We start from the raw sequence: 21,479 nt of genomic DNA on the forward strand, positions 1-21,479 counted from the left end.
AATTTCTCTGTCTTGTTTKCTGCCTAATCAGATGAAAAATTAATTAAACCACTAGCTCAGGTGTTGCTCATGCTTTCTGAATTCTTGTCTGCTATAGGGATTGTGTAGGGGTGAGGATGGAGACCTGGGTCTGCTCATCACAGAGAAGAATCTCACTGCTGCTTCAGCCACCTAACTGGAGGCTCTGCTGGAGCTGTGTGGGTAGTAGAGGGGCAGCAGACACAAAGGGCAGCGGTGGAAATGGTCACGAGAATCTTGCAACCGGCCGGTGCAAACCGAGGAAAGAGGCTTGGGCACAAAGCATAGTCAAGGTTACAAGACTTGTCAAAAGTAATTCTTAGCTGTTACAGGACAAGTAACTTGTAACATCACAGTTACAAGAGTAATTTTTTTGTTGATGCGTGTGACGAGTCCCATTCAAATCAGGGCACCCCAAATGTGGTTTTACATGCAGTTCTRAAACCTTTCAAGCATTCAAATACAGTAAGATTCAATTAATGAGTACTTAACACACACATGCTACTGGAAAGCAACTGGAATTGTGTGATGTCATCATCCATTTCTTTCTTTCATGATCCAGACCGATCTCRAGTTGGTATCAGAGCCACAGAACCATTATGGCTGGACAMGACTTCCAAGATCATCGAGTCCAATCACTAACCCAGCACTGCCGGGACCACTAAATCATGTCCTTAAGCATCACACCTACGCACATTGGATTTGCCCAGAGAAGTTGTGGGTGCCCCATCCCTGGAACTGTCAAAGGTCAGGTTGGATAGGCCTCTGGGAAACCCAGTTTAGTGAAAACTGACCRTGTAGGAGGGTTGTAGAAGATGTTTAAGGTGTCTTCCAACCCAGACCATTGCATGATTCTGTGATTTTTGGAATACGTCCAGGGTTGGCGATTACACCACTTCCCCAGGCAGCCTGTTCCAATGCCTGAAAACCCTTTCAGTGAAGAACCTTTGCCTAATACCCCATCTAAACCTCCTCTGGTGCAACTTGAGGCCGTTTCGTCTTGTCCTATCACTTATGACCTGGGGGAAGAGACTACACCCACCTCACCACAATCTCCTTTTAGTTAGTTGTAAGGAGCAATAAATCCCCCCGAGCCTCCTTTCCTCCGAGCTGAACACTCACAGCTCCCTCAGCCGCTCCTCGCAGAACTTGTGCCCCYAGCCCTTCACCTGCTYCGTTGCCCCTSTCTGGACACGTTCCAGCACCTCAACGCTCCCCCCGACTTTCCGGGATAGCATCTCCCTGGAGCTACCAGCGGAGCCCACCCACGCCCTCCGCTTCCCGCGGGATGTTTGTTTCCATTTCTCCGGGAGGCGGAGGGCCAGGTGGCCCCGCAGCTCGGCTCCTCGCCCCGCCCGCCGGGACCCCCCCTCCGCGTCCCGGCGCCGCAGCGGAGGCGGCGCCGCGCTGATGTCAGGGCGCGGGGGGCGGCGGGGAGCGGCCGGCGGGACGCGGCGGTGCCGGGATGGCGGTCCCGCTGCGGCTCCTGCCCGCTCTCTGCGCCGCCGCCGCCCTGCTGGCCCTGCCGCCCGCCGCCCCGCGGAGGCCGCCGCGCTGTGGGCCGCCCTGCAGCTGCTGGCGGGAGTCGGCGCTGTGTGTGGGGGCGGCGGGGGCGCCGCGCAGCCTGCCCGCCGGCCTGGGCTCGCTGTGAGTGCGGGGCCGCGGGACGGGGASAGGGTGGCCGAGGGGTGCGGGCCCGGCCCGCCTCGCCTCATGGGGGGCATCTCTTTTTCCAGGAGCCTGGTCAACGGGACCTTCTCCGAAGTCAAGGACAGGATGTTTTCGCACCTGCCCTCYCTGCAGCTGCTGTAAGTATGGCACTGGGAAGGAGCACGGCCAAGTAGCACTTGGCCCCTTCCTCCTAAATGGAGTCCCTTTAAGCATAGAGCCTCCCCGTTTCTCCTAAAGAGAGTTCCCTTTCCCTTGYAGAAAGGGGGAAAACGGGTAAATCCCCAGCTTGCACAGTTCCCCAATGTAGCCGCCTTTTCATAAGAGTGATGCATTTTCTGCTCAGAAACCACTTCATTAAATATGTATTTCTTTATATAGGAGGGCAAAATGTTTTATGGTGCCCTAAGTTCCTCTGGTTTTGACTTCGGCTTTATTAAGTTTCAGTCTGAGTTTTCTCCCCCGGAGTCATGTGGGGTGGCTGTCACTGCTGCTCACTTTGTGCCCAGGAGTCTGGCACTGGCTTTGTGACGTTGTGGGCACAGAGGGGTGAGCGGAGGCTGCCGGGACACACTTCAGAGAAAATGCTCTGTGTGTGAAGTGCTGGTTGTCTGCAGCATGACTCCGTGCTTCAGCATGCGACTTGGAGGGTGGCCCCCTARGTACCAATCTGACCCAGGGGTCCTCTGTCCCAGGCGACAGTGGTCTTGCTCCCAGCGCTTTGCAGCCATCCCTGTATCCTGACCCCAGGTAAGCTGCCTGGTCGTGCCCGTGTTGCAGTTAAGTGCGTGCCTCCTGCTCCAGGAGCTTACCCAAACTTGCTTAATTTAGCTGTCCTGGGAGGCAGCAGGGAAGATACAGACACAGACTGCAGTACAGCCCCCCTGGGGAGCCGGGATACTCATTTCTCCGGTACTCTGCGGCGAAGCTGAGCAGCAGCCTGTGTCCTGTCCAGCCCAGCGCAGCCTGCCCGCMCGCAGGCCCTCCACACCTCCCCCCGTAAGGACTGCTTTACCCTCCCAGGCAAAGATACACCGCAAGGAAAAATTCAGCAAAAAGATTCAAAGCCTGCCTGAAACCCAGGCTGAGTGCTTGCCACAGAGCTAGATGTTAAAATTGGTCTTAGCAAGAAGCAGTGTCTAAAGGCTTCAGGGATGGCCAGGCTCCTCTGTTTGATCACCCCATCTCCTTTGTTTAACTCAAAGGACTGTCTCCCTACGGCGAGGAGCAGCACTCCATGCAAAATGTTGGGGAGAAGTGGGCAAAGCAAGGGGTGGAAGCTTTCACCTCCTTTGATGTGAAASTGGCCCAAAACCCAAGTTGTTGTGAGAGTTGGGGGTCAGCACAGAGCCCTGAGCAGAAGACATGAGGACCTTGCCCACCAATAAATGGCAGCGAACAGCAGACTTGGGCCAGCTTAGAAGGAAAGGGAGGAATCCAAGGGTGAGAAACTGCGGGTGGAAAATTAGAGATGGAGAGAATCTGGCTTGTTTTGGATGGTGATACTAGGAAGAGGAAGAGCAGATGGAGATTGTCCCTTTTCCTCAGCTGTAGCCAATTTCCTGGAGAAATTGGGGGGTGTGGGGCAGAGGTGGGTTGTTGGGGAAGACAGAAGTTGCTCATGTCACTTTATGTGGTAAGTCAGATGTGGGAGCGAGAGGGGTTTGTCACCCCACTACCTTGGGCACTGACAAATTCTGTCAGTTTGTGTAATTTGTGACTTTCTCCTTAAAACATGAGAAAAAAAAAAGATTAAATGATAAAGAGCTGCATGCATAATCAAGCACATGGGCACCTCAGGACAATGTCTTCTGTGGCAGTAATCATAGTAAAATAGTGATGCAAGGATTTATTTTTGACGGTGGTCTGTGTCTTTGTCAGATTTCTTCGGGATAATTTAAGGAACATTTGTCTAGTATTAGCATAATATCCAGGGATCACAGGGAAAGTTTGCATTTCATGTTCATTATTCTTCTAAATGAATTTTAGTAAAATGCCTAAAACCATACAAAAGGAACATTAATCAATTGCTCTAATAAAGCAATTAGTGCAGACATATTCATTCATAGGGAAAAATTCTGAGATTCCCCACAAATTATATCTTTTGAATAGTGTTAATTTTTCAGACCAAACAAGAAGTTTTGCTATTTTCTGGAAAGGAGATCGCCCTCTTTGYCTTTGAACATCAGCATTGGAGATAATTCGCTGTTGTGCTTTGATACCACAAAGAATAAACTTTGCTGGCAAAGCTTCCAWGGCATCCTTCTCCCTGGCTGCCTTGTCCTGGCTCAGGTGACAGCCTCTCTGGTGCAGCTCTAACACGTTTTGTCCCTGAAGTTCACACGGGAGGAGGGCAAGGCAATGCCTGGAGGAGGCAGCACTGCCTCTCTTCATCGCCTGTGGATGCAGGGTTTTGCTTTATAAAGACAGCAGRATTCTCTGTCTCAGGGCTTTGGATATGTCTGTGTTTCCAGCTGACAAACTGGCAGCTGTCCTCCCACACTGCAGGCTGTGCCCCATCTGCAGGTCAGGCTTGGAGCATTCCCCTGGGAGTGTGCAATGAGTGAGCACTGGCCCATTGCAACTGCACAAATGAGAGCTGGTGCTTGGGATTGGTGCTCAGGTGGGCTCTTGGAAGCCCAGGTTGGTGAGGAAATGAGGCCCATACTCAGCAGACCTGCCATCTAATGATGGCTTGTCCTGCTCAGCGGACCACAGAGTTGAGGACCAGGTTACATTTAGCCAAGGTCAATGGCACAGCAAGCATTTTTCCTGGGGAGTAGTGGACATTAACTACTGTCATGTAATGCTTTTGATATTTTTTTTAATAGACCATTCCTCAGTATTTTATGTGTGCTACATTGGAGGGCCAATATGGGCTCGAGTCAGTAAGATTAGTTTGGTCATGGGCAATAAACACACCAGGCATATAATCCAGTGTGTCAAGCTTTAATGTGCTTTCCTAATGCCTGCTCTCCATTTTCAGCTTGCTGAACTCCAACTCCTTCACTGTTATACGAGATGATGCCTTTGCTGGTCTCTTCCATCTAGAATACCTGTAAGTTTGATATTTTATGTGCTTTATAAATAAAGATGTTTTGATAAGTTGCCAAGACTTCTGCTGCAGAGTCTTGGTCTTTATTGTGATTCCCAAAAGCAGAGGAGCTGAAGGATTTATGTTCAGCTGTGCAAATGTTCTTTATGGTGGCTCACGATTTTTCAGAGGTTACTGTGCATTTTTAAAAGATGCCATGAATTGTGTCTGTGTGTGTCTCTGTGCAATTACAGCACACCAAACAGGCACTGCTTAGCAAGAGCTTGTCTTGGCTTTCCAGAATGGTGCCATCCCTTTTAAGGGGATTTGAAGCTCAGGCAAGAGGTGGGAAAGCCTGTCTTATGGGCAGGAATTTCCTGAGGAGGAATTGCAGAGTACTGCMCCGAACAGCCCTGGTTCTGGTTCTCTTCTCCCAACTTTCGTCTCCTACTTTGCCTTTTCTCTGATATTCCATTTAATGTTTGTAGCACTAATCTTTACGTAATTAGTTATAAATATAGAAATATATATTTCATATAACATAAATTATTGTACAWATTAATATTATTATTTTAAATTCTTTAACTCTACTTTTGTTTATATAATTCACTTAGTTGATTTTTATATTACTTTCATTTTCTTGTCCTTATTTTTGTTTATTTTTAGTTCACTTTCTTTTTCTTTTAAACAAAAGTGTTAGCCCTGGTTACAAGGTTGTCCTCCCTTCGCACTCCAAAGGACTGGCATTTCTCTGTGTTATTCAATATGAGTTGGTATGTTTGAAATGATCACTACAACCTGAAAAAAATCCCTCTTTCCACCCACCTTTATGAGCTGAAATGTAGCTGTGGAAAACATTTGTCCTTTTCTACAGGAATAACAATGCTCATAAAACTGACACTTGCTAAAATCTTGCAGGGAAATAGATATTAAGGTGTGGTATATTCAGGGTTAATAGTCTGGTGCATGTGAAGTAGCCAACAATGGAATTTGCAGATAATGGTAAATGGTATATGCTAAAATCCATGATTCAGCTACATCTGGATTTTTCAGAGATAGCAAGTTATCTAAGCATCTCCCTTTTCCTAGTGTATAATTAATAATAATAAATAAATAGATATTATAAAAAATAAAAAAAAATATTTGCAGTATGTCTGTAAAAAGGAAGAAAATTATTTTTTGTCACTGCCAGTGACCTCCTTTCAAGTGCTGATGAGCTTGTCCCTGCACCACAGCGTACATCGTGGTGGTTGTACTGGTCACTGCAGCCCAGACCCCTGTCTGAAAGAAACACCCTGCTCTCCTCAGCTGGTCAAAGGGCAAATCTCTGTCCCTGGCCACCAGCTGCAAGCCAGGGAGCAGGATGAAGACTGGTAAAGCCTTACAGTTTCAAATTCTTTTAGCAGCTGAACAAATGGTCTCGGTTAACGGTTGTGGTTGCCATTCCTGCCAATTCCATAGAGCTTTTCCTCTTCCCAGCATATCATCCCTCTACCTTTTGGGAACTGGCTGTGAGCAGCCTTTCTCTGCGATTTGTTTTTTTAACCATGCAGCCAGTAAAACCATTACAGCTTCCATAACTCATGTCTCTTAGCTACCAGGGATCAGACTTTGTAGAGCAGAAGGAAACCTCACTGACAAAAAGGAGTAACAAGGGTCCCTGTGTACAAACAAAGTCTYTGGCTGAAGAGCAGCTGGGAAGCACCCCTAGATGATACCTAGGTGTATATATAATATATCTCCAGCTGTGTCCCGCTGCATTTGCAGCACTGATATTGGCATCAATGAACCCTTTATCTGACTCTGTGYACAGAGTCTGGGTGAGACAGGTCTGAGAAAGATAGGAGTTTTGCAGGCAAACAAACTGGAATTCCCAGAGTAGCACCTGTTGGAGACCAKGTTTGGTGACTCAAGAATCCAGCAAGTTACTGAGTGCCAGCTTGTTGCAGTGTGTGCAGTGAAGCCTCGTTTATTTGCGTAGACCAGGGAGCTGATGTTGTGCAGGGATGCCAGGTGCCAGTGAAGGTGTCAGCAGGCAGGGTGGCTCTCTGCTCTTGTGGATTGAATTTGTGTCCCCAGACAGCCCTGACTGAGCCAGTGCTGATCTGGCTCTGACATGTCCCACGCAGATGCAACACTTTCTTATCTACACCCTTGGCCTGCAGTCAGGGTCCCAGTTTCTTCATGAAGGATCCTTGCTACACCTAAACTGCGAACCAAGAGCACTTGTCATCTCCTGCATTCCCATCTTGAGTGTCTTGAGAAGAGACCTTGTCTCATAGCATTTTTCCTCTAACTTCTCTGGAAGGCAAACAAAACTGCTTAGGAATAGGGGAGGCACTTTTATACTAAAAACCTTTTATAAAGTCAGCATACCATTGTCTTCATCCAGRTACAGCTGTATCATGCAATATCTTGATGGCCACCCGGCTGCAATCACTTTGTAGGGATGATGGTGTATTTAGGAATTGATCCTCAAGTGCTCAGGGGTCAAGATGCTCAAATATCAGCTCTTCCTTTAAAGGCTGACTGCAGTCAGGAGGAGCAGCGTGCTGCTGGAATCGATACGTGCCTGTCATTATTCCCCCAGTGCATGGGGCCGTGACTTGTGTGCAGCCTGCAAAGGTGATGTCCCTGCTGGAGAGAGCTCAACTGTGGCAGCCACAACTAAAGCAAGGCAATGGCCTTGCCATTTGTACAGATGTGTGCAGTTCAAATCAGGGCTGTGTGGGGGCAGAGGTGGCACTGTGTGTGCAGCCCCTGGAGCCCCATCAGAGCAGGTCTGCAGCCCTGGCACTGCTGTGCTGCCCCTGCTTTGACAACACTGATGATTTGTGAGAGGGCAAGGTATAACTTCAGCTTCTTCAGTCTGTCTCAGGAGCCTCTCCTGTGCAGGTCTGTCACCTCACACAACACATACTGAGGGGATTACCAAGAGATGAGTAATTTTTTTTTGCTTTGTTCACTTTGTTCCTTTTCTGCTGGGCATTTGTGTCATTTGCTGTCCCTTGTGCTGCCAGGTGCTTGCATTGTTCCTTGCAGTCCACCCAAGGAAAGGGAAAAAGGGGATGTGAGCAGCTCCACTGACACTTCCTACTTTTCAGCCTGAAGGAGCTGCCCAGAAACATGCTGAATCTGGCAACCATAGCTTAAAGCACTGTGATACTAATAATAATGTTACTTAAAGTATTTTAAAATACTTCTTTTTTTCCCTAGATTTATTGAAGGAAACAAAATTGAAACCATTTCAAGAAATGCATTTCGTGGCCTTCGTGACCTGACTCACCTGTAAGTTATTTAACACTTGGTAATTTCTACTCTAACAAAACTCTTCTGGAAGACRACTTGTTTTCCTGCTACACAGAAAACCTCTCTTCCCTCTATGTGACAGCTTCCTTCTGCTGTTAACAGCCATCTATAAATTAAAAACCACCCTCAGAGCAATTCCTGCCCGGGCAGCACTGCCACACTTTGGGCTCCCTGTGTGCAGGCACAGCTCGGGCTGGGATCACACTGGTGCCCCCAGTGCTGCACTGGTGCTGCCACCCCCACACTGCCTGCTCGAGATTAACATTYCTGCTTCTTTTCAGTGTGCTCGGTGCTTGTTCTGTGGGTTACATTAGCACCTGGGCCAAAAAAAAGCTTTAAATATTTTACTTTTATGTGAACTTCAAGCAGTCTCTATTCTTGAATGAGAATAATTAATGCATGTTCCTGGTAACTGCTAACAGTGCCAGTGGCTGGACAGCACCAGATAATTAACAACCTGGGAGTGAGCTCAGACTTGGTAAGAAGTGCAAGATAAGAGATAGCAATGATATTAAGCTCTAACTTTCTTTTCTAGTTCTTTGGCCAATAACCATCTCAAAGCTCTGCCAAGGGATGTCTTCAACGATTTAGATTCTTTAATTGAACTGTAAGTAAAATGAGAATCTTTCTATTGGCCGCCTGCTTCTGTCACTCTTCCTCTCAGTTTTAGGTTTTGGGTATGTGGTGCTGTATCTGGTATCTACACAGAAAAAAAAAAGTGTAATTCTTTTGTTCTCGCTCTTAATTTTGTAATTGTTTGCTTGATAGATTCCTCTAAAGTAACTGCTGTTTCTTAAATCACTGTTGCTTCTCGAGGTGCTGTGCATAGCTTGTGTTTTTGTATTTCTTTCTGATGTCTCGTGTAAATTGTGTTTTAGGGAAAGGGAGACAATGAATTTTAAAACTACAGTTCCTCTGAACATTTTTCCCTGYTATTGTTGCATGGATTTCCTGAGATTATTTTAGTAAAAGGGAAATTTTAAAAAATAAGCTCTTTTCCCCCTTGTTTTTGTGCCATTTAGCACATTGCTGACGTTCTGTCAGTATTCCTAGGATTCCCCTTTTTTGGTCTGGCTCTTCCAAACAGCCAAGTAAATTCAGAAGCCACAGAAATTGCCAAAGGATCAAGGAATAAGTACAGTGCTGAAAATGCACATACATTAGTAGGAAGAAGTTAAATTGACTCTACATCAGCAGCTACTCTAAAAATACAAGTCTTAGATATGTATTTTACACCTGCAAGGCTGCTCTGTCAAGCAGCGCTACTGGAACAGTTCAGTGAAGAAATGGGATTTATCAGCAGTAAATGGTGCCAAGGAGGCTTGCAGCTTTCAACCCGAGTGTCAGGATGTATTACATTACAGACCTCATCCTATGGAAACTTACAAAAAAAGTAACTTTACACATGAATCACAGTGCTCTATCACTATGATTATATATGACCTGAGACTGCAACAGTTTTCCAAAAAATTTGGTGAGAGTTCATAATAAAGGAGTCCGAATAAAACTTAAGAAACTTCCCTGTTATCAGTTCAGAACAATTCAAGGATAATCAGATATTTTGAAATTCAGCATGTCAAGGTGATAACAGTTCTGTAGTACTCATATTGCTATCAACCTTTTCAAATATGTTTATTTCTGTGTGTTTTTTTAGAGATTTAAGGGGAAATAAATTTGAGTGTGACTGCAAAGCCAAGTGGTTGTTTTTGTGGTTAAAGATGACAAATTCCACTGTTTCTGATGTCCTGTGTATTGGTCCAGCAGAATATCAGGATAAGAAGTTAAATGATGTGACAAGTTTTGATAATGAATGCATCACTACAGGTATTCAGAATGTATATTTCTAAGCACACTACAAATGGTTAAATATCAGAAGTTTAGATGATTCCCTTTCACTTCTATGAGCATGACCTGGGGGGAGGAAAGGGTTACATACAAAGCACTTCCAAGTACTAGAAAAAGTACAAAATGGAAAAATTACATTTTGAAGCCAAAGTAAGTACTGAGTTTTTATTTGGATTMAGTGATAATGGGAGAAGAGCTCTGACTATTCATATTCCAAAAGACTTGATTATGACTCAATTTGTGGCTTAATATTCATCACAGAATGCTTTCTATTGTCTGGAATAAAGCCATCTAGTTATGGCAGATGGGCTTCCCAAAATCTCTGTATTTCACAGAAAGCAATGAAAATAAGTTCAAAAATGTGGCTATATCTGTTATCTTTATTTTCATAAATCATGATTTATTAGCATCAAATGTGGTGGCAATTGTGCCAGCAGTTGTTCATGGAACTCCATTAAGTTGAAAAGTCCAATAATACTCTGAATACTGTCTTGCTTAGGGTCTTGATTTTTTTTTTCTAAGTAATGTAAAGCATGCTGAAGGGGGTGAAAAAAATTTGCATGTGGTTATGCTTATATTTTATGACCAAACTGCTGCAGTTACCTATCTTTAAAAGCAGTCACATCATGTAACTGAAAATATCAGCTGCAAGTATTGTTTTTCATCTTTTTTTTTAATAGGATGTCAGCACTCTGCCTTCTTTCTAGACAGTAATATCAAAGGTGTGCAAGTTCTCATCTGTCATCAAGTCAGTCATTATTATTAAAAGACAACAGAAAAGTTGATTACTAGTAATGTAAAATGAAATTTCAGGAAAAGGTATGAAAAGTGCTTCAATGGCAATATATGAAGGAAAGGAGAATGAACTCAGAATTCAAAATTAGGTCAGAAGAGCAGCAGAGGTAAAGTGCAATAATCTGCTGCATAAAAGAGTGTCAAACACAGGAGAGCAGTGAAGTTTAGAACAGTACCAAAGTTACATTCCCATGCCTGCCCAATCAGTGAGAAGCAGCAGTGCAAAGTAAAAACAGTCTTTATTTCGTTGCAATCTGGTTTAAGAATTTTGTAGAGCTAACAGTGCACAAGGGAAAGCCTTACATGGTCCTCAAGCCTATCTTGACCTACCTGCYCCCATCACCTTTTTGTACCTAGACATTATATAATGGCTACAGGCAAAACTCACCCTCAACATTGTCCCTTTGTGTGCTGTAAGCAAAATTACACTAAGCGTAAATCGAATTTTATGTCCTGTAGAGTTTTTGGGGACCGAAGGCGTTCCATGGGGCAAGGATTGCTGAGCTGAATATTTGCTCAAATGCCCTCAGAGAAGCGTTCCCCCAGCACAGCACGCAGCTGTCATACCCTGTTGTGCATGACCTTGGTGGTCTGTGGTGTCAGGCCACTGCCGCTTTCTCCTTCTCTGCCACTGCCTCCCCCAGATCCAAAGGGAGTGTAAATTACCCATATTAATTCCTTGAGGATTGATTAGTCACAGGCCTAGGCTTATACTGTATTCTGAAATAAAGCAGAGTACCCCATGGGTGTATTCTCCTTTCCCAGTCAGTGATGGGCAGGGCTCTGCAAACCTTTTAGTCATGTTAGTCTTTAGTGCAGCATTTCCCTCCTTTGCCAGGTGGGATCAGACTTGCCACCATTTCTGGTCTCTGGTATTCTGTGTGGAGCATGACTGGATGCAGGATGTGGTAACAAAGCAGTTTGCTTGGTGAAATGTGTGTCTTGTTGGCTCAGTCAGCTCATTCCATCAGCTGAACTGCTACAATGATAACAGCAGAGATGGAAAGAGGTGCCGCCAAATTTTTTTTAAAAAGGCAGAGAACAAAATGATCCTGTTGTTTCTTCACAGAGCAAAGTGATTAACACTTGGTGACCTGTGCTTTTGGCTCTTTTCATGATAGCATCTGTCTTTTCCATTTCTCAGTGCTAGCATCAGGGAAGCAGGTTAAGCCATTTCACTTCATTTCTTGTGTTTCTTCCTCAACAGTGTGAGGGGGTTGTGCYGAGGCTGTGAGCACCATAGGGGAGCATGTAACTCACTTTCAGGAGACTGGAAAACAGACCTCAGGCTCCCASAGCCACTGGAAAGAGGCTTTGTGCATGCCTGGGACCTGCTTTGCCCATACCTGCAGGCAGGGATCATCTCCCTGAGCTTTGGAAGCTTGTTTCCCCCTTTCTTTACCTAGCTGGGGTTGTCTTCTGGAGTGGTCCTCTCTTTCCCTGCTGTCTGGAAGGGAGGTAGTTTGAAAATGAATAAGTACCTGCTCCATACTTGCTCCTGTCCTGGAGATGTCCTGTAGGGGGAGAAAGGAAGGGAAACTAAACATCCTGGATGGTACACCCAGGTCCTGAGCAGCCTCACCTGGAGCAGAAGTATCCAGGGAAGAAAGGGGTGTGAGGAGTGTGGGACTGAATTGCAGGATACAGTTTTGGAGCAGCTGCCCAAACAGATCACCAGTCCCATTTTTCCTCAGTGTCCTCCAGTGTTCCCTTCACTCTCCTCCTTTCCTGTGGCAGCATCAGTGCTCCACGGGATATTGGGATCAGCCAGAGCAAGGGCTGCCAGAAGGAAAATCAGCCCAATAGAAGTATTGGGTCCCTTACCCTTGAGGCCATGATGCCAGTTCAACCTCAGAGGGGGCAGAGGGGAAATAAGTGACTGGAGGATAGGGGGACGTCCCCACTCTCAGCCAGCAGAAAACAGCGTGGAAAACACGTGTCCTGAGACAGGGAGCACCAAACTGCSTGTGGAGTGGGAGGGAGAGAGGGATGGCTCATGCAGCCAGCAGCACAGGGGAAAGTGTGGGCTGTGTCCTCTTCCCTTCTCGTCCAGGGGATCCAACTTAAAAGAGGAAAACATTGGAAAAGGGCTCCCCACCAGTCCTGTATTTACTGTACTAGTTCTTTCTAGCATTAAAGCAAGGTGTGTAGAACTAAATCAAGCCTCCAGGGCCTAAATTTTTGGCAAGCTTAATGTGGCAGCAACTTTTTACTGGGTAGCCCTGTCCTACATTACAGTCTGGCATTCCCAGCTGGTGCTAAAAGCACCAAGTGTTTATTGCTTTTTACTGATTACAAATGATTTTCCTACCCATTTTTACACACAGACTGGTTTGTTTCAATTCACGTATTTCCCAAAGTGTTTCACAACTGTTCAGATTTCAAGAGATGTCTTTTTAGGATTAATTTTTTGGTTTTTTTCCTCAAGTTTTTAAAATTATTTTTATTTTGTGTGACTGTATCTGCTATTGCTCCATCCTTTAGCTACCTTTCATAATYGGTCAGTTACTTTTACTTTCTGCGTACTTTGATGTCAACCCTTTTAGTTTTCCAGTGAAAATGAAGATAACTTTCTTGTTTGCCTACCAGCATTTATGAACCAAGCCCAAGCTCTATTTATAATAGTCCCTCGAAGAATGAAGACTGTCATTTCTTTCACAGCTGTGGAATCTGCTCTGTTTRTTTAATGGTAGTCATCTATCTTTATCCTCCAGAAGTGTAACTCCTCAAGGGCAAGGCTTTCAAGCATGCAGAAACAGAGGGTTCTTCATTCAGAAGCAATTATTTCATAATGCACCAAAATAAGGGACTCGAGTGAGGACTTAATTACCATTTCACCAAAATCCCTGGGTGCTCAGGCCCTTCCAGAGTAGGAGTGTATGGTGAAGGCGTGTAGCAAATGGAGCTTAAAACAGAGCAGTGCGTGGTTCTGCAGAGAAATGCCTCCACAGAGAAGSTGCCTTTCCTTTTCTACATGTCTAGATCCATGCATCACTTCAATGCAGGCCTCCTGACACATTTTAGACCCTTTGTCAGCTCTGCTACACCATGGATTTTTTTCTGCTAATAGTTACCTTGCACAGCTGTCTGGTCAAAGATCCAGTTCAGATCCAGGTCTCCTCATGTCTCCTCACTTTGCCCCAGATTGGCTCTGTGRTGACTCCTGATTTAAACCAGAGTGAATTTTAAAATTAAATCTACAACGRCACTTAATTTTTGAGGAAAAAAGTATTTAATTTTGGAGTTACGCTCCTAATCTTTACAGGTTGCTCCAATTTCTCAGTCTTATTGTCTAGGGATAAGTTTTCCACTGGATAGTAATTTTCAGGTTGGTTGTATTTTATGCCTAAACTACATTACAATGCCCCATAAAACATTATGTTAACTGAGTTTTTGATTACATCATTTTGTCTATGGTCTAGGCAAAATGGGGTTATCCCCAGGCAAACTTCAGATATCATTTCACTTTCTGCCTGGTTTAGCATAACACAAATTGCTGGTGATTAAATTTGCATGACTTAAGTTGTTATTGGACTTCAGCTGGTAGTTGCTGTCTCTCAGCTTGAATGTGATTCTAGCAAGGCCATTTCACTTGACAGGAAAGCAACTTCCAGCTGTGGGGAAAGAAACTTCTCTATTTCACTGATAGTAGCCAGCCTAGCTGGAAAATCTGAATTATTTCACTGTTTACATATTTGATCTCCTTGACAAATGCATTTCCAGAGGACAGTTCATGATATCTAAAGCAGGAGACACTTTCCCTGTTGCTGCATGCTTAACGTGAGCACTGACACTGCCATGATAGCGTTATACTAAATCCAGAGTATTTCACTCATTTTCCAGTGCAAATCATCCTAATCAGCGACCACTTACTCTGTGTTTCCAGCAAGGGTGTATCCTAACTGTTGTAAATGTATGTTTCTAGATTTTGTTGTCCACCAGATTTTGCCCTACCAGTCCGTTTCAGTGGATACATTCAACTCAAAGAATGATGTGTTTGTAGCCATTGCACAGCCCAGCATGGAGAACTGTATGGTGCTGGAGTGGGATCACATTGAAATGAATTTCAGGAGTTATGACAATATCACAGGTAAATGGACACTGGGATTTCAGTCACTGATGAACTGTTGGCATTTCACAAGGATTAGATTTGTAGATKGGAAAAGTTTTTTTGGTTTTGTCCTGAATCTCTGTTGAATTTGGCTGATCAGAGTGAGAGGTGTTTGGACATGAGTGACTCCATGGAGTAGTGCATCTTGTTAATATATGCACATTTAACCTTGCTGTTGTGCACATAAACTAGGCTTTTTTTTTGTCCAATCTTGTAAATGGTTCTGAAGGCACAAACACTTGCTGTGAATATCACACCATAGCCCAGCTTGGCCCTCACTGCCTCAATCACACAACTTAAAGCAAGTTAAAGCAGAAGCAGAAGGAGTACTTGATCTTGCCAAAGTGCCTGCAAAACATAATACTAAAATAATCTATTGCATGTAGAAGGAAACAAATCTGAAGGAAGCTTTTTGGATGAACTGACCAGGAARCCTATTTAAAACAACAGAAGTATTTAAACTATGATCATTACCTAAAGAGATGTGCTGTATCTCAGCTTCCTCATTTGCTTATAATTTACAAACATGCTCAATTAACATCTTGGCCAGATTACTGATCAAACAAAAAACCTGTGTGGATGCCAGGTTATGTTCTAATGCTGGTTTTCTAACCAYGGGTCTGTCCCTAACCAACACCTGTGGTGCTGAGTCACACCATGACAGCAGAGGCTTTAGAGCTCTTACCCACTGCSTGATTTCCCAGATAATCCAAGCCAGGGATTTTGAAGACGCAGGAGCAAAATTTATCCCTGGAGCATCTTTCCGTTTTTCCTGTTCCTTGTTGTGTATGGTAATTTTTACCTTACATTTTGGGAGAGACAGAGTATGCTGCATCCTCATCTGGTGTTGAATTCTACTAAGGCAGAGAGCACCTACCTCCTCAGATCAGCTGTGTGTGTCACTAACAATAGTTTACAAGAAGCTACCAGAAAATTTTGGAAATTCAAAATATTCCTTTTTTAGGTTTGTGTTTTGCAGATTAAGGTAAAATATGTACAATTAGTTCAAAATATTTGAACTGAAAAGTCACCAGCCCAGTGAGAGATAGCTGGGCCCTAGAAAAACTCTGGAAATGAAATTGAGAGTTTGAGCCTTTTGCAAAGGCAGCTGCCTTCCAGGTGTATTCCACCTTCTTCTGAATRACCTGACCAGGAGACRTTTCTGCCAGGGATYTGTGTGCTAGCTCCACACCCAGAGTTTGCTCCTGGAAGTTCCAAGCTTGAGCTCTGGACTCTGAAATGTACATGAACCTGAGGTTTTTGCCAGGGGACACAGCACACAAATCACCTCCTGCAGAGCCTGAAGAGTGTTTTGTAGAGCTCTGGAGCCAGCTCCACAGGGAATTTCACTACTTACTGTATGCTTGGCATTTGGATACCTGAATTTAGCCCTTTAAACGTTATGGAGCTGAGCTAGTTGTTAAGGTTGCCTCAACAGTGAACATGCAGAGAAAAGCATTGCTGTCCTCTGTAGAAGGAGACAGGAGACTTGTGAAAGCTCTTGTAGAGTGGGTTTTGAATAAGTTGTATTAGAGGGAGCCTGGAGGAGGAAGCATTCATGCCTGTGCTGCAGATATTTTGGTGTACTTGAGGTACTCCCAGCTCTGCTGCCCTGGGAGTGTGGAAGATCATCCCAGCCAGCTCTGAAAGCTGTGGGTAGGGGACCAGCAAAGGAGCCAGGGCAAATGTCCTGCAGTGACTRTTCAAACATGCATTGGGAATCTTGTGCAGCTGTAGTTCTGCTTAAGCTGGGTGCTTCACAAAGGAATTCTCTCTGCTTCCARCAAAACCTACTGTAATTGTTGGGTTGTTACTTTTCGATGTGCTTCTTGTATAGTGTAMTTTGACATTCACAAAACTTACCATAACATGATCTGATCTATCTGGCAACTGCAATATTCCTAAATATTTCTAGTTTAACAAAATCTCAAGAATAGCTATCAAAACCAACAGAGATAGATTTATCTTTTTCATCSTGCTGTCAGATGACATATCCACAAGATGCATCAGTATCTCTATGTTCAGTAGCAAAAAGCTGACTCTAACCCTTTTGGAGCAAGAAAAAGATAGTATATTTCATTCTTCTAGTTAAGAAGGAAGGATAGAAATTACAAGAATAAGAGAATATCAGATGTCTGATGAACAGAAAAATAAAATCTCTTGTCATTTTTAARTAATAAAATGTAGCTTAAATAATTGTTTTGGATATTAGGGGCCCTCTGTTTGAATAAACAGAGAAATTAAAAGTATTTTACATAAAAAGGAATTRGATTTTATGGTACATCATAATTGCACGCCTTGAAGGGTGGGATAAGTCATCTCTGCAGTTATTGGGAAGCAAGAAAGTGTCTTGGAAAGACACCAATGGCATGTAGCAGAACACAAAATTATGAGATGGTGCAGGTTTARAAAAGGGGAGGAGTGATTTGGTAGTGTCTATGGTTTTAAAAGGGTGCTTTGTGCTGTGCTAATACATGTGTATTTGTTTTTTTTATTTCCTTTGGGCAATAGGTCAGTCTATAGTGGGATGTAAAGCCATTCTTGTTGGTGACCAAGTCTTTGTGGTGGTGGCACAGCTCTTTGGTGGATCACACATTTACAAGTTTGACGAAAGCTGGACGAAGTTTGTCAAATTCCAGGATATTGAAGAATCTCGTATTTCCAAGCCAAATGATATAGAGCTMTTTGAGATAGACAGTGAAATGTTTTTTGTCATAGCAGATAGCTCCAAAGCAGGTTTGTCAACAGTGTATAAGTGGAATAACAAAGGATTTTATTCCTATCAGTCCCTTCATGAGTGGTTCAGGGACACTGATGCTGAGTTTCTTGATATAGATGGGAAATCACATTTAATCCTCTCTAGCCGTTCCCAGGTGCCCATTATACTTCAGTGGAACAAAGCCTCCAAAAAATTTGTCCCACAYGGTGAAATCCCCAACATGGAAGATGTCTTGGCTGTGAAGAGTTTCAGGATGCAAGATGACCTATACATCACACTCACGAGATTCATTGGTGACTCCAGAGTTATGAAGTGGAATAGCAAACAGTTTGTGGAGATACAGGCTCTTCCATCCCGAGGAGCCATGACACTGCAGCCTTTCTCCTTCAAGAATAATTACTACCTAGCCTTGGGAAGTGACTATACCTTCTCCCAGATTTACCAGTGGGATGGTGAAAAGAAGATATTCAGATTATTTAAAGAAATCTACGTGCAAGCACCACGGTCTTTCACAGCTGTGTCAACAGATCGAAGAGATTTTTTCTTTGCCTCTAGTTTTAAAGGAAACACTCAAATATTTGAACATATCATCATTGACTTGAGTTTATGAAAAGCTGCTGGAGTRAAATTTATGTAGAATGACATTTATACACAAACAAAAAGAGACCTTTCCAAAACCAGGGTGTACCTATGGAGTATGATGACATTTTCTGAACTTTTCAATCTTGCATATTAATCAGGGACTGCATTTACATGGTTACTGCATGACATGTCCATATTATCCTTTTTCAAAGACACTTTGCAATCTGCAGTCATCCAAAGAGGAGTGCAGTGCATTAGGATTAATGTTGTCATCTAAGAGAATGATTTAATTTTTTTCCAGAAAACTACCTTGAGTTGAACATCTCATAAAGAAAGTGAAGAGTAAGCCACATAAAGCKTAAAAATTATCTTGACTCCTAATGCTTTACTAATGAAAGTTTTAATATTAAACCCAGTAGTTCATGGTTGCTGATGAATTACAAAAGCAAACAGGAACATTGCAGAATACACTGAGTTCTTCCTTCAACATCTGTCTTTCTGTTCATCGTTAATCCAAGGCATCATTTCAATTCATTGCAGACTGAAGATAGAGTCAAAATCTATAGCCGTTTTTCTTCCATTATTGGTTCTTTTCAGCAAAAAAATTGTGCATAACAAGTGGCCCAGCCCACAGTAACTGGGTAGCCCAGAAAAGAAGAGTGTATCACTTCAGGAATGTGAGATGTTAACAAGTTAACATAGAAAATACCAGAGGTCTGCATGGTGCCATGAACAGCAAGGGACTGTTCTGAAAGGCCCTTTGCCACCCTTACCCATCAAAATTGTGCATCAGAGCTCTTGTTGTTCACTTACAAAACATATTTATTTAAGTTTTCATATCACTTAGCCTACTAGGTTGTTTTATCATGTCTTGCTGCTGCACTGCTGCCTTGGATAATAGGGAGGCTTTGCATAAAGCAGGAGGAGCAAAGGAAATTGTCCTTTATTCCTTAATACGTAGGGTTATCTCTCCATCTTGCTGAGTGAGTTTCACGTTGTTTTCCCCGGACATGTGAAACATGGCCTATGATCACAAACAGAGATGTTCTCATAGGCTTTCTGATATCCAAGGYGTGAAGTGTGCTGCTGAAGAGGATTATGTACAAGGGCTCCTGTGAGGAGTCATAACCGACCAGTGACCTGGCACGTCACAGTCTTCCCCAATTTTTGTCTCTCTGCTATGAAATGAAGCTATTACTGGCCTGTCAGAGGCATGACTCATTCTGATTTTAAATAATATGTTAGGGGGTGTTTTCCTACAGAGGTGTTTAACCCAGGTTTTTKTTTTTTTTTAGCTGCACTGGCAACCTGGCCCATCCCACCCTCTGAAGTATTGAGCRTTGCCCTCCGAATCCCAATGCCATGTCAGTCCCAGGGGTTTTGTCAAGAGCAGTAGATGCAAACCAATGCTCTGCAGTAGCATTTAGCAATACCTCTCCTAGGATTAAGCTAACAAATCTGACAAAACAAAGAGATTCATATCTGCCAGTGAATGCAATTTCTTACCATGTTACCAGTTTACTTTTTAAAGTGGGTATKGCTGGCAAGCAATGTTTATTTAACCTATGTTGAGGGAAAACMTTTTGTATTCCTTTTCTGCCAAGCATGCAAGTTTAACTAGAGTTACATATTCTGATGAGGATGGCATGTTCTCAGTGTTTTCTTTTAGGGCTTAGCTGTGAGTACTGGTCACTCAGGAAGGGGCATCAGCCTGAGTGAAAAGCTAGTTTAGAGAAATTGGATCCTTGAAGGGGGAWGCAAGAGGATGCTGGAAAAAGGCTTGTATATTGAATACCAGCAGAYTGTACTGTTTCAAGAGCCACGGAGATTTTGAGACTTGGCTATCAAGCTGAATTAAATTAAAATGGTCTCTGCAGAGATAGGCTTAATAAAGAGGATAAAGTGATCCACAGGAGTCTAGCTTGCCTAGCTTCACATGGGACACAAAGAAGAGAGTGAGGGAAATGAATTCTGCAGGCAGGCTGCTGCTTCTGCTGAGTACCTGTGTTGGTTGGCCAGAAAGCCCAGCTCAGCACCCCTCCCATCTTCAGGAAGAGCCTGGAGTTGGACACTGGGCTGCCTGTTGTGCTGAGTTCATGCAACAGGAGGTCAAAGCAGCTAAGWGGGAGGGCAAAAAGCACCTGTTGGTTTGGAAAAGGTTATGGTACTTTTCTCAGATTCAAACAAAGGCAGGATCTCAAAAAGAGCCTTGTTCTGCTCTTGCTGCTTCCAAGGAAAAGGAGGAAGAAAACCAGAAATCACTAATCATTGAAAATACTTTCTGCCTTTCCAAATGCAACCATGGGTTTGTCTCCATGGCCTATATTCTGTAATAGAAATTGTTTTGAATAGTAAATAAAATATGCATATCCATAATTCATTGCAAATGTTAGACCATCAGGACAGTGAAAAAGGATAACAGAACATGCCACCAATAATTTTTAATGTATTCTGAAATACATAAATCKATGTAAAGAACATTAGTTTATATAAGCATCAATTTAATATGCACTAGCTACAGCAGGAGCATTTTAAGTTGTAAATATATTGAGCTTTTTTTAGTAAAGAGGAGCTGATGCAATCTATGCTACTGACATGTGKATGTACTCTTTCAATATATGAATAAAATGTAGTTAATGTGACTAACAGTGGTGCATTATGTGTGTTAAAATATCCTCGTTGGGAGGATCCACACTGGACAGRGTAGGCAAATGGGTCCCTGTTTTATTTATGATCGGGTTTGCCTTTTGRTAAGTTGGAGGAAGCTGTGCTCAGATTAGTTAAATCCTTCTGTACATGAGATAGTTCAGACCGCCAAGGTTTTGCTGTTCCCTGATTTTCCCCTTCACTCTTTCCTTACACCCCATCTAGTGTCAGCAAGCATGTAAAGCAGCKATTGCTGCGAGCTTCGCACAGGAGCTCCTTTACCACAAAATCACGAGATCTTAGTTTTAAAATATTTTTTTTTTAATACTTGAGATACTTAGGTGGATTTCTTACATGCTGAGTGAATAGGAACCAAGCCCTAAAATTAATCCCAAGACTTTCAGATCTTTGCTCTGGGATCGCTTAAGTTTGTTAAGTTTTACAGAATCATTGACATTTACTCTGAAATTGAAATAATAAATCTATCAGCAGTGAATRCATTCTATTTAAAGCAATCCTTGAGCGTTATTCTCTGATCCTGCAAGTCACTAACACAGGGAATAATTCTTCTGTTTTCTGTTAGCTCCTCAGAAAYGGCACTAATAACTCTGTAACTAATTATAGGCTTGTGCAATCAAAGAYATGTCTGACATACCATAATGGGATGCAATTGCTGGGATCATTGCTTTCCTTTTGGGTATTCCACCTTTTTATGAGTCAGCAGCCCTTGTGGTGTGGTTCACTGAAACTCC

The 21,479-nt window shown here is 43.4% G+C and overlaps 1 protein-coding gene across 1 annotated transcript; it reads left to right on the top strand.

The window, feature by feature from the left end:
- Window positions 1–1,483: 1,483 nt before the first annotated feature.
- Window positions 1,484–20,712, top strand: LGI2 (leucine rich repeat LGI family member 2). The gene is made up of 8 exons (XM_057365066.1): window positions 1,484–1,665; window positions 1,755–1,826; window positions 4,673–4,744; window positions 7,937–8,008; window positions 8,565–8,636; window positions 9,684–9,853; window positions 14,595–14,759; window positions 17,292–20,712. Exons 1-8 carry the CDS (start codon window positions 1,484–1,486, stop codon window positions 18,107–18,109), a joined length of 1,623 nt encoding a protein of 540 aa, XP_057221049.1. The 3' UTR covers window positions 18,110–20,712.
- Window positions 20,713–21,479: the final 767 nt, after the last annotated feature.

Source organism: Malurus melanocephalus, unplaced genomic scaffold (genome assembly GCF_030028575.1).
Source record: "Malurus melanocephalus ecotype Western Australia unplaced genomic scaffold, MMel_1.1 scaffold_47, whole genome shotgun sequence".
Taxonomy (NCBI): domain Eukaryota; kingdom Metazoa; phylum Chordata; class Aves; order Passeriformes; family Maluridae; genus Malurus; species Malurus melanocephalus.